The sequence below is a fragment of the Onychomys torridus genome, chromosome 4, assembly GCF_903995425.1.
Source record: "Onychomys torridus chromosome 4, mOncTor1.1, whole genome shotgun sequence".
NCBI classification, from domain to species: Eukaryota; Metazoa; Chordata; class Mammalia; order Rodentia; family Cricetidae; genus Onychomys; species Onychomys torridus.
The window spans coordinates 37,457,805-37,470,543 of record NC_050446.1 but is presented as its reverse complement, the minus strand read 5'-3'; the positions used below and the strand labels follow the sequence as shown (position 1 = coordinate 37,470,543).

At 41.7% G+C, this 12,739-nt stretch overlaps 1 protein-coding gene across 2 annotated transcripts in view; it reads left to right on the top strand.

Annotated features, from left to right (window-relative positions):
* The window catches only part of Pla2r1 (phospholipase A2 receptor 1), a 122,242-nt gene that overhangs the window by 37,179 nt on the left and 72,324 nt on the right, over nt 1–12,739 (top strand). For both annotated transcript variants that reach the window (XM_036186087.1, XM_036186086.1), the window contains exons 5-8: nt 1,353–1,466; nt 2,068–2,208; nt 8,946–9,140; nt 11,864–12,021. In XM_036186087.1, the coding sequence (XP_036041980.1) occupies nt 1,353–1,466; nt 2,068–2,208; nt 8,946–9,140; nt 11,864–12,021 (608 nt within the window). The remainder of the gene's footprint in view (nt 1–1,352; nt 1,467–2,067; nt 2,209–8,945; nt 9,141–11,863; nt 12,022–12,739) is intronic.

Genomic DNA, 12,739 nt, shown 5'->3' with positions numbered 1-12,739 from the left:
CCACCTCTTGTGTCCTCATGGGAAGGTTAACCAATTTAATCCAACAGTACTATTGAAATCAGGAAGCAGACGGACATCAGGAAGAGACTGGGCACAGTGCCACAAAAACTTGGATATGTTCATGTACAATATGCTCTATTTAGTGATAAAGCACCTTCTGTTTGTTTTTTTTTTAAGTGTCTGGCTTCCTCCTGCTTCCACTGTTGCACTGAAATGCCCAGTCATTGAGGATCAGCAGATTTATATGTGAACACACTGAGTCCTTACCCTGCTCGTCACACCACGTGTGGCCCACCCAAGCTGAGAGCTTGTGAGAATCAAGGGGAATGCAATTAGCAACTATCGTGAAACTACAGGAGGGAAGAAGCCCAGAGAATCACTCTCTGTATAACCTGCCTATAAGCTCATGCCAGGTCCCTGCATTGAGAGAGACAGAGACAGAGAAAAGCACACACAGAGAGACAGAAACACAGAGAGACACAGGCAAAAACAAAGACAGATGGATGAGGTAGAGAGAGAGGAAGAGGAGGAGGAAGGAAGTGAATGCATTGTTCTGAAGCACACGAACAGAAAAAAGCGGTGCTCTCCTTACAGAAGAAACAGCAAGATGGTAACATCTGAGAGAGAGCCCAAGGTCAGCCATTGTTGCTAATAGTCATTGGCATGGGTTGTTCCCCTAGCCCCAATTTTACTGTACAAAGCAGTTCGTGTTCATGCTTTTAAAAAAAAGTTTTTCAACTTAGGCACACTAAGAGAAAAACCACAGTTACACACTACAGGCACACTTTCCTGTGCAAGCATGTCAGTCATGTTTGTTTACAGTATCCATCGCACAAACACGGTTGGCCTAACTAACTGGTGAGTTGCTTCAGTACCATGGTTAGAAGCAGAGACCACAGAACCACAAAACCTCTTCTCCAGGGTGTGGAGCCCTGGCCTGCGTCCCCACTGCTGAGACTTCAGCTCACCTAAGTGTGTGCAATTGCTTCCATTTGCTCTCTGGTGGTGGCCCTGGACATCTCCACCATCTAAAACTGGAAGTGTGTGAGCTGGGGGAAATGGGAGACCCTTGCATGCTGAACAGGGCACCTTCAGAGAGACTGGAACTAAGCATTCTTATTGATGTCAGGGGGTCTTCAGAAGCTTGTCGTGTGAGTGCAGGTGGCCAAACCCTGCCCTGTCACACTGAAGCCCCAGCATGAGGGTCCTAACACCTCTTTTTCTCATAGGCTGGCATTAACTATGGCTTTATGACATGAAGAAATAGCAATTCAAGAAAGTAACGGACCGCTGAGTTTGACTGTGTTCTGCCTATTCTCTTTTCTGCTCAACTACCATGATTTTCTTTTCAGAGCAGCTGATCAAGGAAGCAGGGGAAGTGTGGATTGGTTTGAATCAGCTGGATGAACAAGCTGGCTGGCAGTGGTCTGATGGAACAGCGCTCAGCTACCTGAACTGGAGCCCAGGTAGCCACAGCATCCTATTTCACCGTGCTGGGCTATATTGCAGACATAAACACAGCAGTCCTACAAGAAAAATACCTTACTCTGCAAGTGGTTCAAATAATTTTCTTCCTTACGGCAGGACCTTCCATGCTGTCCAAGCAAGCCTGAAGCTCCCAACCCTCCTGCCTCGGTCTCTCAAGTGCTGGGATGCAGGTGTATACCACCACACCTGGAAGTTTATAAATATTGTTTTAATCTTACTGACTTCCTAGAAGGCAAGCTTTGCAGAAGGCAGAAGCCAGAAAGATAATCTATTTAGCTAACATTGCAGCAGAATTGGGGGGCAGAGATAGACTACTGTTTTCAAAACAGTAACTAATTGCAAAATATTCCTCTCCCCTAAAAACAACGAAAGTGGCTCTTCAGCGATCTTTGGGAAATCAGTTTATTGGCATGCCTAGACTTGAACTTGGAAATCACACATAATCATAACAAATGTCCTGTAGGGAGCGCTACTTGGGGGCTAACTTTAAGGGCTCTAGGCTTTAAGGCTAACTTAAGAGCAATCTTTAAGGGCTAACTTCTGTGCTGAAACTAAATTTCCATGCATATTAATTTTCAGAAATAAATGCTGGGCCATTTGTTGAGCATCACTGTGGAACACTGAGATTTGCCTCAACTGCCTGGAGGAGCAGGGACTGTGAGTCCCCCTTGCCATATGTGTGCAAAAGGTATCTGAACAACACTGCTCACGAAGCACACGGTAAGTGCTCCTTGAGTCTGCTTTGGGTGTTCACATGTCCTCTCCATGCATTAAAATTTCTCCATTTTTGCTAATAATGGGGACTTAGCAAAATTGGGTTTTTGGTTATATAAATAAAAATGTATAAGTGATCCCTGCTGTCCTAAAGCACCCTGACTGCAACAAAGGCCCTTCCTCAGAACTACGACAAAGTAACATGAGCCAATCTGACGTTTCTTCCCTTTCTATAAAAGAGATTCACGCTCTGCCATTCCACATTAGAAAACCAAAGTATGGTTCTGCTTGTAGTTTTGAGTTTTGTTTGTGGGATTCCTCACACTTAAAGATAAAAGAAAAATTACTTAGTAGTACCTTTTTTTATTATGTGGATTTTCTTTTTTGTTCACTTTTGGACATAACCATACATAATTATAAAGTACAATGAGTTTTGATCCATATATGTGTTGTGCAATGAACAGCGCATCTATTACTTCAAACATTATCATTTCTTGGTGGCAAGACCATTCAGACTCCTCTCTATTGGTTGTCTGAACATTACAATTCACTGTTTAAACTCTGGTCACCTGATATACAACAGTCAGTCCATCCTGACTCCAGCCTTCTGCTACAGTATTTCAGGAAGTTTCTACCACATTTCACATTTCAGATTAGTAACACACTTTCCCCACTAAAATATTGAGCAAAATCTGGGTTATAATTAAGACTCAAATAATATCTAGTTATAATCTAGTATAATATAATCTAGTCCAATTCTATCATTTTCACTGTTTTTATTCATCTGCATCAATGAGTGTGTGAATTATATATATTGTGATAGCATCTAGTATATGTATAAGGTGTATGCATGTGGTGTGTATGCACATATGTATGGCTGTGCATATGCATGTGAACAGCCAGAGGCCAGAGGAGAGCATCAGCACCATTTATAGAAAAGAATTTTTTTTCAGTCCCTGTTCTTATGACTCTGATTTGTTTTGTTTTGTTTTGAGACAGAGTTTCTCCATGTAACAGCCATGGCTGTCCTGGAACTTGCTTTTTGTAGACCAGGATGGCCTTGAACTCACAGAGATCCTCTTGCCTCTGCCTCCTGAGTGCTGGGATTAAAGATGTACACCACCACTAGGCTGTTCTTATGACTTTTGTTGAAGATCATTTTTAGGTGGACCTTTCTGTCTAGCCATTTAGCTCTGTTCTGTCAGCCCACTCCTAACACAGAGAGTTAATATTAATTATAAATGCTCAGTCTATAGCTTAGGCTTATTAATAACTAGTTCTTACAACTTAAATTAACCCATATTTCTACCACATGGTAGTACCTTTTTTCAGCATAGCATATTTATCTCCTGTTTCCTCTGTATCTGGCTGGTGACTTCTGTGATTCTCCCCCTCTTCTTCCCAGTGTTCTCTCCTGCCTAACCTCTTCCTGCCTAGCTATTGGCCAATCAGCCTTTTAGTAAACCAATCAGAAGGCGCCTTGTCAAAGACACATCTTCACAGTGTACAAAAAGATTATTCTATAACATCATTTTTTTTCTTCAGTTGTAGTAATGCATAGGCTCACTTCTCAGTTCTCTATACTGTTCCACTAGTCAATATGTCTGTCTTTACACCAATCCCATAATCTTTTGAATACTAGAATTTTGTAGCATGTCCCAAAGTCAAATAGTCTAACACCTGTTTTTTCTCTTTGCCTACGGTGATTTTGACTATTTGAGGGGTTTATAGTTCTAGATAAAACTGAGTCTCTCCCTTTTTAGTTATGTGAAGAACACCATTGGTATTTTGCCAGGAAATGTACTGATTATTCAAGCCACTTTGGATAGTGTGAACATTTTAATACTAGTGATTCTTCTAATCCATGCACAATGAATGTCTTCCCATTTTTTGTATTCTCTTTTAATTTTTTTCATTAATGTTTTACAAACTTCATTACAGAGATCTTTCAACTCTGACTAATTTTTTTCTCCTTCTATTTTTCATAGCTATTATAAATAGGCTTTAGTTCTATATCAGATAATTCACTGTTAGCATATAGTAACAGTCCTGAATCTGATGTATTGTACCCTGCAACTTTGAATTCATTATTTCTAATAGTTTTTTGTGGGGTTGGGGAGGGTGTCTGCATAAGATGATGGTATCTACACACAGTGATGATTTAAATCCTCCTTTCCAGTTTGAATGTTCTTTATTTCCTTCTTTTGTCTGAGAGCTTTGGTGAGGACTTCAGGACAAAAGCAGTGAGAGTGGGCGCCTTGTGAGGACCTCAAGGAGAAAGCTTTCAGCTTTTCTTTGTTCAGTTTACACTATGAAGCATTTTTTAAAAACAGCAATAAAGGGTTGTTGGGTTCAACTCAACACTAAGCACCACATACATCAAAAAGTAGAAGCAGGAGGAGAAGCTTAAGATCATCCTTGGCCGGAGTTCCAGGCCAGCCCAGACTACAGGAGGTCCTGTTTTCAACAACAACAATAATAATAATCTGTCACCAGGCAGTGGCAGCAGCGCACGCCTTTAATCCCAGCACTCAGGAGGCAAAGGCAGATGGATCTCTGTGAGTTCAAGGCCAGCCTGGTCTCCAAAGTGAGTTCCAGGAAAGGCACAAAGCTACACAGAGAAACCCTGTCTCAAAAAACCAAAATCATCATCATCATCATCATCATCATCATCATCATCATCATCATCTGTCAAAATACTCCTAAATGTAGGGTGAAGGGAGGAAATGCAGAAGAGGTATAAAAATATTGCTCAAAATAAAAAACTTTCAAAAACAACATTTGATGAATATATGAAAGGACAAAAGTATAGAGGAAATTTAAAAGAGACAGTACCAAAATTCACAGAGATAAAACTGCCAGTTTCAAGCATGGAGGGTTTGGTCGGCTGACTGTGAAGACTCTTGTCCTGTTGTTTTTGTTGCTGCTGAGTCTAGACTGGACAAGTGTTAATGTCTGCCAGTTGTCCTCATAACGGGTTTTCCTTCTCTGCAATACCAGTTGCCTCTGCTGGCCACACTTACCTTTGCATTCTATGATGAGGGTAAATAGTCTCACCCTCCTGAGACTCCTGATGATACCTCCTGGAGTGGCTAATGTTTTACCTGAGGGTTGTCCTCAGGTTCAAGAAACAACCTCAGCACTAAGATAAGTACAAGCAGAGAATCCATCTTCATACTCAAGACTTTCTGAGTATTGTCTTCGTTTGTTTTCTACCCTGTGACAAAATGCCATGACCAAGGTGTGGCAGAACAGCTGAGAGCTCCTGATCCCACCAAGTAGGAAGAAGAGAGGGCATACTGAGAATAAGGGGAGGCTTTGAAACCTCAGAGCCCACCCCCAATGAAACACCTCCTCCAACAAAGCCACACCTCCCAATCCTTCCCAAATAGTTCCACCAACTGGGGACCAGGCATTCAAATGTATAAGCCTACAGGGTTATTCTCATTCATACCACCACAGCGTTACTGATCTTGCTGGCAGGATGGTGTGGTAGGCATCACACACACACACACACACACACACACACACACACACACACACACCCTTTAGACCTTCAGAATTCTCTGATTCTACCTGAGTGAATAATGGATAGGTGGTTTCAGAGCTCAGAGCTATCAACCTCAAGGCTTATTCTCAGTTGATGAGCTGTTTGTTTATTTGGGGTTTTGTTTGTTTGTTTGTTTGCCTTTTCTCCCCTGACTTTCTTCTTCACCAGCTTTCACAGAGGTATCCTTTAGTCCACCATCTTACCCAAAAGTTAATGTCTTCCTTTCCATCTCTGGTTTTACTTGAGTCTTTCCGTTTTTAATTAGTCTTTGGTTTTCTCTAACTAAGGGTTTGTCTATTGCATTTGAATAACCCTCACACATTGCTTCAGTGACCTTTTGTATTTTTTTCATCTCCATTTTATTCATTATTCCTCTAGTCTTTATCCTTTCTTTCTCTCTGCTAATTTGGAGTTTGGTTTGTTCTTGTTTTTCTGGCCCCTTGAGGTGCAGCACTGAAGTGTTTGGCTCTTTTCTATCATTTACATGTAAGGAATGGTTGCTATGTACTTCCCCATAACGCTCCTTTTCTTTGGCCCATAAATTTTGGCATGTTGTGTCTCTATTCGCACCTGTTTCAAAAGGATTTTTAAAATTTCTTCTCAATTTATTGGCTGCTCCAAAGTAAATCATTTAATTTCCATGTGCCAGCGTAACTTCCTCTTTCTTGTTTCTGACTTCTATAGTTTTATTGCCTTGTGCTGAAAAAATAGTTGGTGTGATCTCAGTGTTTGTTTTGTTGAGACTTGTCTTGTGGCCAGGCACATTATCTATCCTAGAGAAGAATTTGTGCTGATGAGGGAAAATGTGACTTTGGCAGCTGGTAGAATGTTCTGTAGATGTCTGTAGGACCATTTGGCCAGGGGTGCAATTTGACTCCGCAGTTGCTTGGTTTGTTTTACCATGTGGACATTCTGTGCATCACTAGATATGAGGTACAACTTTCCCTACCCCTGCTACAGTGGCGTCTCTCTCTCCCTTTAAGCCCAGTAATATTTGCTTTGTGTATTTTTTTTTTCAAGATTAAAGAGCTTCTTTAACGCAGCTGTTTTAGCTGGGCGATGATGGCACATGCCTTTAATCCCACACAAGGGAGACAGAGGCAGGTGGATCTCTGTGAGTTCAAGGCCAGCCTGGTCTACAAAGAAAGTTCCAGGAGATCCAGGAATGTCACACAGAGAAACCCTGTCTCAAGAAACCAAACAATAACCAAAAAAGCAGCCACTGTTTTAAATTCTGTGGGAGCCCTCCCAGACTAGTTACTAGCTGGTTCGCTTCTAGAACTTTCTTTGAGTGGTAGATGCAATACTTACTGTCATGCTGTAGCATCTGGCCATCAATGGACTGGCTGTTTATTTTACTTTTCCCTAATCTGACTTTGTTGTGTCCTTCTTCCTATAAATGTTAACCTGGATGTTCGTTTCTCACATCTAATATGTCAGCACCAGATAATTCCCGAGTCCAGTTTGCTAAGAGCTTGGTATTGATACAATGTCACAATTACCGTATTAGAGGGCAATCCAAACCTGATTTTCCCCAACTACAGTTAGTATGTCGTTCAAAAACAAAAACAAAAAAAAAGAAAACTAGGAGAGCATCTAGAGAGAGAGAAGTCTGTCCCCACAAGCCTTCCTGGGGAGACAGCATAGACCCAGATACACCATTCATTTACTAACCCACTGTCAGACACTGAAGGATTCCGCCCTGTTCTGGGCAGAGTCATCAGGAATGGGCCTATGTCGTATCTATGGCCACCAGGCTGGGCTCCAATTTAAAGGCCTGTGCTAGCCTTCACCCCCTGCTTTGCCCACAGTTAATAGCTTTGTGGCCGGAGTTGCAGGGCTCTGGCTAGCACTGAGTTTCATCATAGGAGGCCTGGTGCTGGGTCTCCCGTCGAAGACGACACTTCCTTCTGCCGTCCTTCCCTAAGTCAGAGGGGTCTCTGTGCTGTGCCTCCCGGGGTGGGGAAGGGATGATAGGGAGGGCGCAGGGACCCGTCCTTCCTACATTCTTCATTGTCTTATCGTTTTGTTAGACTAAAAGGGGCCACTGTAGCATCCTGTCTGCTATTCTTAGCTCTTCTGAAGACAGTCTGGTGAGACTCGAGGGAGACAGTTTCTTTTTTTACTGTTGGAGAGTGGAGACTGAACCCACAGTCGGCACATTAGATAAGAACTCTTCCAGCCCTCAACAGCATCTCACCCAGCCACTTGGGGTTCAACCTGTCAGATCCTACTACCGTCTCCATCTCAGAAAGTCCTCTTTTAGCCTTTTTCTTACATGGGAGTGAAGTTTAGAATAACTTGTTTGTTTGTTTGTTTTGTTTTGTTTAGGTTAATAACCATTGAATATCTAAATGTTCTACCATTCTCTGACTATGATTCTAATTGATGTCACAGGCCTAAAAGCAACTTTGAAACAATGAATTGTTTCTCAAAAAAGTAATGAAATCATAGCTAACTAAACTAGGGCCTAAGAGAGACACTTGGTACCAATTAATAAAATATCCCCAAAAAGAAATCACCAACCAGGGACGAGCTCTCCCCGGAACTGAGAGCTGAGACCTGACCTGCACACCACCACTTTCTCAAGTGTCCAGAGTTCACGTCCGTCCATCCAGTGTGACTTCACAGGTACTGCAGTGACCTCGGGGAGCAATAGGGAAGCTTCGTCATCCTTGTTCTAAAGGAAGTAAACAGAATCTAAGGCTCTTTTAACTCGAGGATAGGTATCTGCTCTACCTACCCACTATCTACCTCCCTACCTTTCCAATATAAAAGCCTTAGAATACCATTTAAATTATGAAAGTCCATAACAGTACTTTCACAATATCAAAACATTTTAAGTAAGCTGACCAGTTACATTACATTCTCTCTCTCACTCCCTCCCTCCCTCCCTCCCTCTTCCCCCCTCTCGTGTATGTGTGTGTATGAGTGTGTGTGTGTGTGTGTGTGTTGCCTGTATGTATGTAAGTGTACCATGTGTGTGACCAATGCTTGTATAACCCAGAAAAGGGCTCCAGATCCTCTAGAACTGGAGTTACAGATGACTGGAAGTCACCATGTGGATGCTAGGAATTAATTTTGTGTTTTACTTATGCTAAAAATAATCAAACTGGTGTCAATTTGTATAAAGGATGTTAAATAATATTGGAAGTAATTGTGCCAATGATGTTCTTTGTGTTGATTTATAAAGAAAAAGATTCTTGGAAATACCATGCCACTCACTGTGATCCTGGCTGGAGTCCCTTCAATCGTAAATGCTACAAACTTCAGAAAGAAGAAAAGACCTGGCATGAGGCTCTACATTCTTGCCAGTCTAATGATAGCATGTTGATGGATGTGACTTCATTAGCAGAGGTGGAGTTTCTTATAAACCTCCTTGGGGATGGTGAGCACCAAAGACCTTTGATTTAAGACCTATGAAATAGCATGTTACTGCTTTTTAATTAGAGTTCAAAAGAAATCAATTAAACTATTTAAAAGTGATTGTTTGTAAAATATATTTATGGTATATATATATATATATATATATATATATATGTGTATATGTGTGTGTGTATATATATATATATATATATAATATGTGAATAGATATGGAATATATATATTCAGAATTTCTAAAAAAAAATCCAGAAACACAACTCACTGGATTTTTATAAGTCATATATTCAGAAGCTATACAACATATTTACATTTGTCAAATAGATTAAATATACATTTTTTTTAATCCTAAGTGGTAACAACTGACCGGAGGTGGGGGGCCAATCCCACTGGTACATATACAACCCATACACCTAAGGCTCTGGAAAACTTATGGAGGACAGAACAGAAAGACCGTGAGAGCCATAGGACCAGGGTGCCTGTTGTGAGACAGTATCTTCTAGACATACTAGGGAAGTGGCATCCATAAAATCTTAACCATACAGTTGATGAAAGAAGACCTGCATAATGACAGCACCATTGACATGCCAACACACATAGGGGAGATCTCACAGGACCCCGCCCCTGGATGAAGAGCTACAGCCAATTCATGGCTACAGAGAGAAGAGTCAGTTTTCTCCAGGGACGAGGCACCTGATAGGTTATTCAATCCCAAGTGGTCATCCCTAAACACACATACACATGAGCACCACTAACTGGACTCAATAGATTATATACATATATATAAAAAATAATTTAAAAAGGGATCATGAATTTGAGAGGAAGTACAATGGGTCACAGAATAGAGAGGGGGGGATAGAAATGATGTAAACACATTAAATTCTAAAAAAAATTTAAATTTAAATTTAAAAAATCTTAAGGGGTAGAAGTCGTAAGAGCCATTCTTTACTGGATCGTGGTGGCTCACACCTCTAATCCCAGCACAGGTAGAGGCGGATGGATCTCTGTGAGTTTGAGGCCAGCCTTGTCTACAGAGTGAGTTTCAGGACAGCCAGGGGTACACAGAGAGAAACCCTGTCTCAAAAAAAAAAGTTGTAGAATAATATTTTAAGATGTATTACATCTGTTTATGCTGTGGAACATGTGTTTAATGATGCAAAGATGTGTTGTATTCTTTTATGTTGTATTTGTTTAACTCTGTGAAGCTGTGTTACTTCCCCTATCTAAAACACCTGATTGGTCTAATAAAGAGCTGAACAGCCAATATCAAGGCAGGGGAAAGGATAGGTGGGGCTGGCAGGCAGAGAGAATATATAGAAGGAGAAATCTGAGAAGAGGTAGAAAGAGTGAGAGAGAAGGAGAGGTAGACGTAAGGGGCCAGCCACACAGCCACACAGCCACACAGCCACACAGCCACACAGCCACACAGCCACACAGCCAGCCATGGGGTTAGAGTGAAAGTAAGGTACACAGAAGTAGAGAAAGGAAAAGGCCCAGAGGCAAAAGGTAGGCAGGATAATTTCAGAAAAGCTGGCAAGAAACAAGCCAAGATAAGGCCAAACATTTATAATTAAGAATAAGCCTCCATGTGTAACTTATTTGGGAGCTGGGTGGCAGGGCCCCCAAAAGAGTCAAAAGAGCAAAAACAACCAACAACAACAAAAAGGAAGGAAGGAAGGAAGGAAGGAAGGAAGGAAGGAAGGAAGGAAGGAAGGAAGGAAAGTCATTCCTTAGAATTTCTAAGTAAACCCTAAACCTGTAAATCAGCTTCATGGCCACTGGATAGCCACAGTATGCTATTCTCTCATAAAGGGAATTTCTTCGGTAAATGATTTAATAACTTCATGTGGCTTGGTGTTTTTCAGGCTGTATGTCATGCTCAGAGGTTCCAGGCTCCTGGGCCTCCCATCTTCAGTTCTTCAGAGCAAGCCGGCCCTTGACATACATCAGCCATGAAGTCTTCCTGAAAATCCTGGAAATGATTGAGTTCATTTTCCAGTGTTTAAAAACAAAAAAAAAAAACAAAACCAAAAACATCCCTGGGCTCTAGGCAGTGACCTTTGCAATGTTAGGTTTTAGTTTGCAAACACAAATACTTCTATGTCCTTTTCCCTAATCCTTTGCATTTGGAATTAAAAGAATCCTACAGTGTCCCCTGAATCAACAAGGACACTTGAAAGGCTCTCTGCTACCTAACGTTTCTCACTGCATCCCGGCTGTGGGCTGTGAGGCTTCATTTGTTCTCCCAGCAACCCCACTGTTCTGTGTTAGCCTTGGGAGAGCTTCTGCTTGTTTTATTGTGTGGGGCTGAGGCTGAGGGAGAACAGAAAAACATTCAACTTACACTAAGGTTAAAAGAGTTCTATTGTTGGTGGTGTTTTAATGTTTCCCTTTCAAAATCCAATTAACCTCTTAATTTTTCTTTTCTTTAGGCAAAAGCAAAACTAGACATTTCAGATCGCTTTGAACATAGTAGAGACTTGCCCTGGCCAGCGCTTGTTTTAAGTTTAGCTCATACTCTGCCTTCCTTGGAAGGCCTATACTGAATAAACCTGGATATTGGGGGGAAAGAGGTCTAGACAGGTATTTCATAGTGAGATTCAAACAAGATTTATCACATAAAGAAATAAATAGAATCCCACATGAGAGGGTATAGCCTACTGATAACCTTCGTGTGCCATAAAATATGCAAATAGTATCTTATAAATCATTTGTACTTATTTCTTGCAGAAAATGCATCAGAAACATGGATTGGTTTGAGTAGCAATAAAATTCCAGTTTCCTTTAGATGGTCCAGTGGTTCCTCTGTCGTCTTCACTAACTGGCACCCTCTTGAGCCTCGGATTTTTCCAAAGAGAAGCCAACTGTGTGTTGCAGCAGAGAAATCTGTAAGTTGATTCATTTGATTAGTTTTGTGGCACTGATACTGAGAACCACATAAGCCAGAGTCTCGTGTCATGGTAGAAACCAAGAGAGGTGGTCCCTATTCCTCATGGGGCTTCCTTACACATGGGAAGGGCTAGGATCCTTACTCTGAGGAAAGGTAGGGTCAGAGCAGGTGTTCAGACAGGACAGGGGTGGGAAACCTTTTCAACAGATGATGATTAAGCTAGACCTTCCAAAAAAAAAAACAAAAACCCTTACACAACCAAGAAAACCCATTCCAAGAAAAACGCAAAGGTACACAAAGGCATAGCCAAACACACGACCGGTGGTAAGGAGGTGATGAATGGGACCAAGGGAGTACGAAAACACTGGCTTATATACCAAGGTAGAGGAGCCCTTAGTGTGGGACACAGTGGGAAAAGCTGACTTGAAAAATATGGAATGTATTGGAGAGGACAAAATATATAGAGAGAAAATAGTGTCTGTTCTGTGGATGGCCTAGGGTGGAGGCTATGCAGAGAAGAGAGGGGAGGGGAGGGGAAGAGAAAAAGAAGAGGAGAGAAAGAAGAAGAGAGGAGAGAAGGGAGAGGAGAGGAGAGAAGGGAGAGGACAGGAGAGGAGAAGAGAGGAGAGGGGAGGGGAGGGGAGGGAATAGGAGAGGGGAGGGGAGGGGAGGGAGAGGGGAGGGGAGGAGAGAAAGAAGAAGAGAGGAGAGGAGAG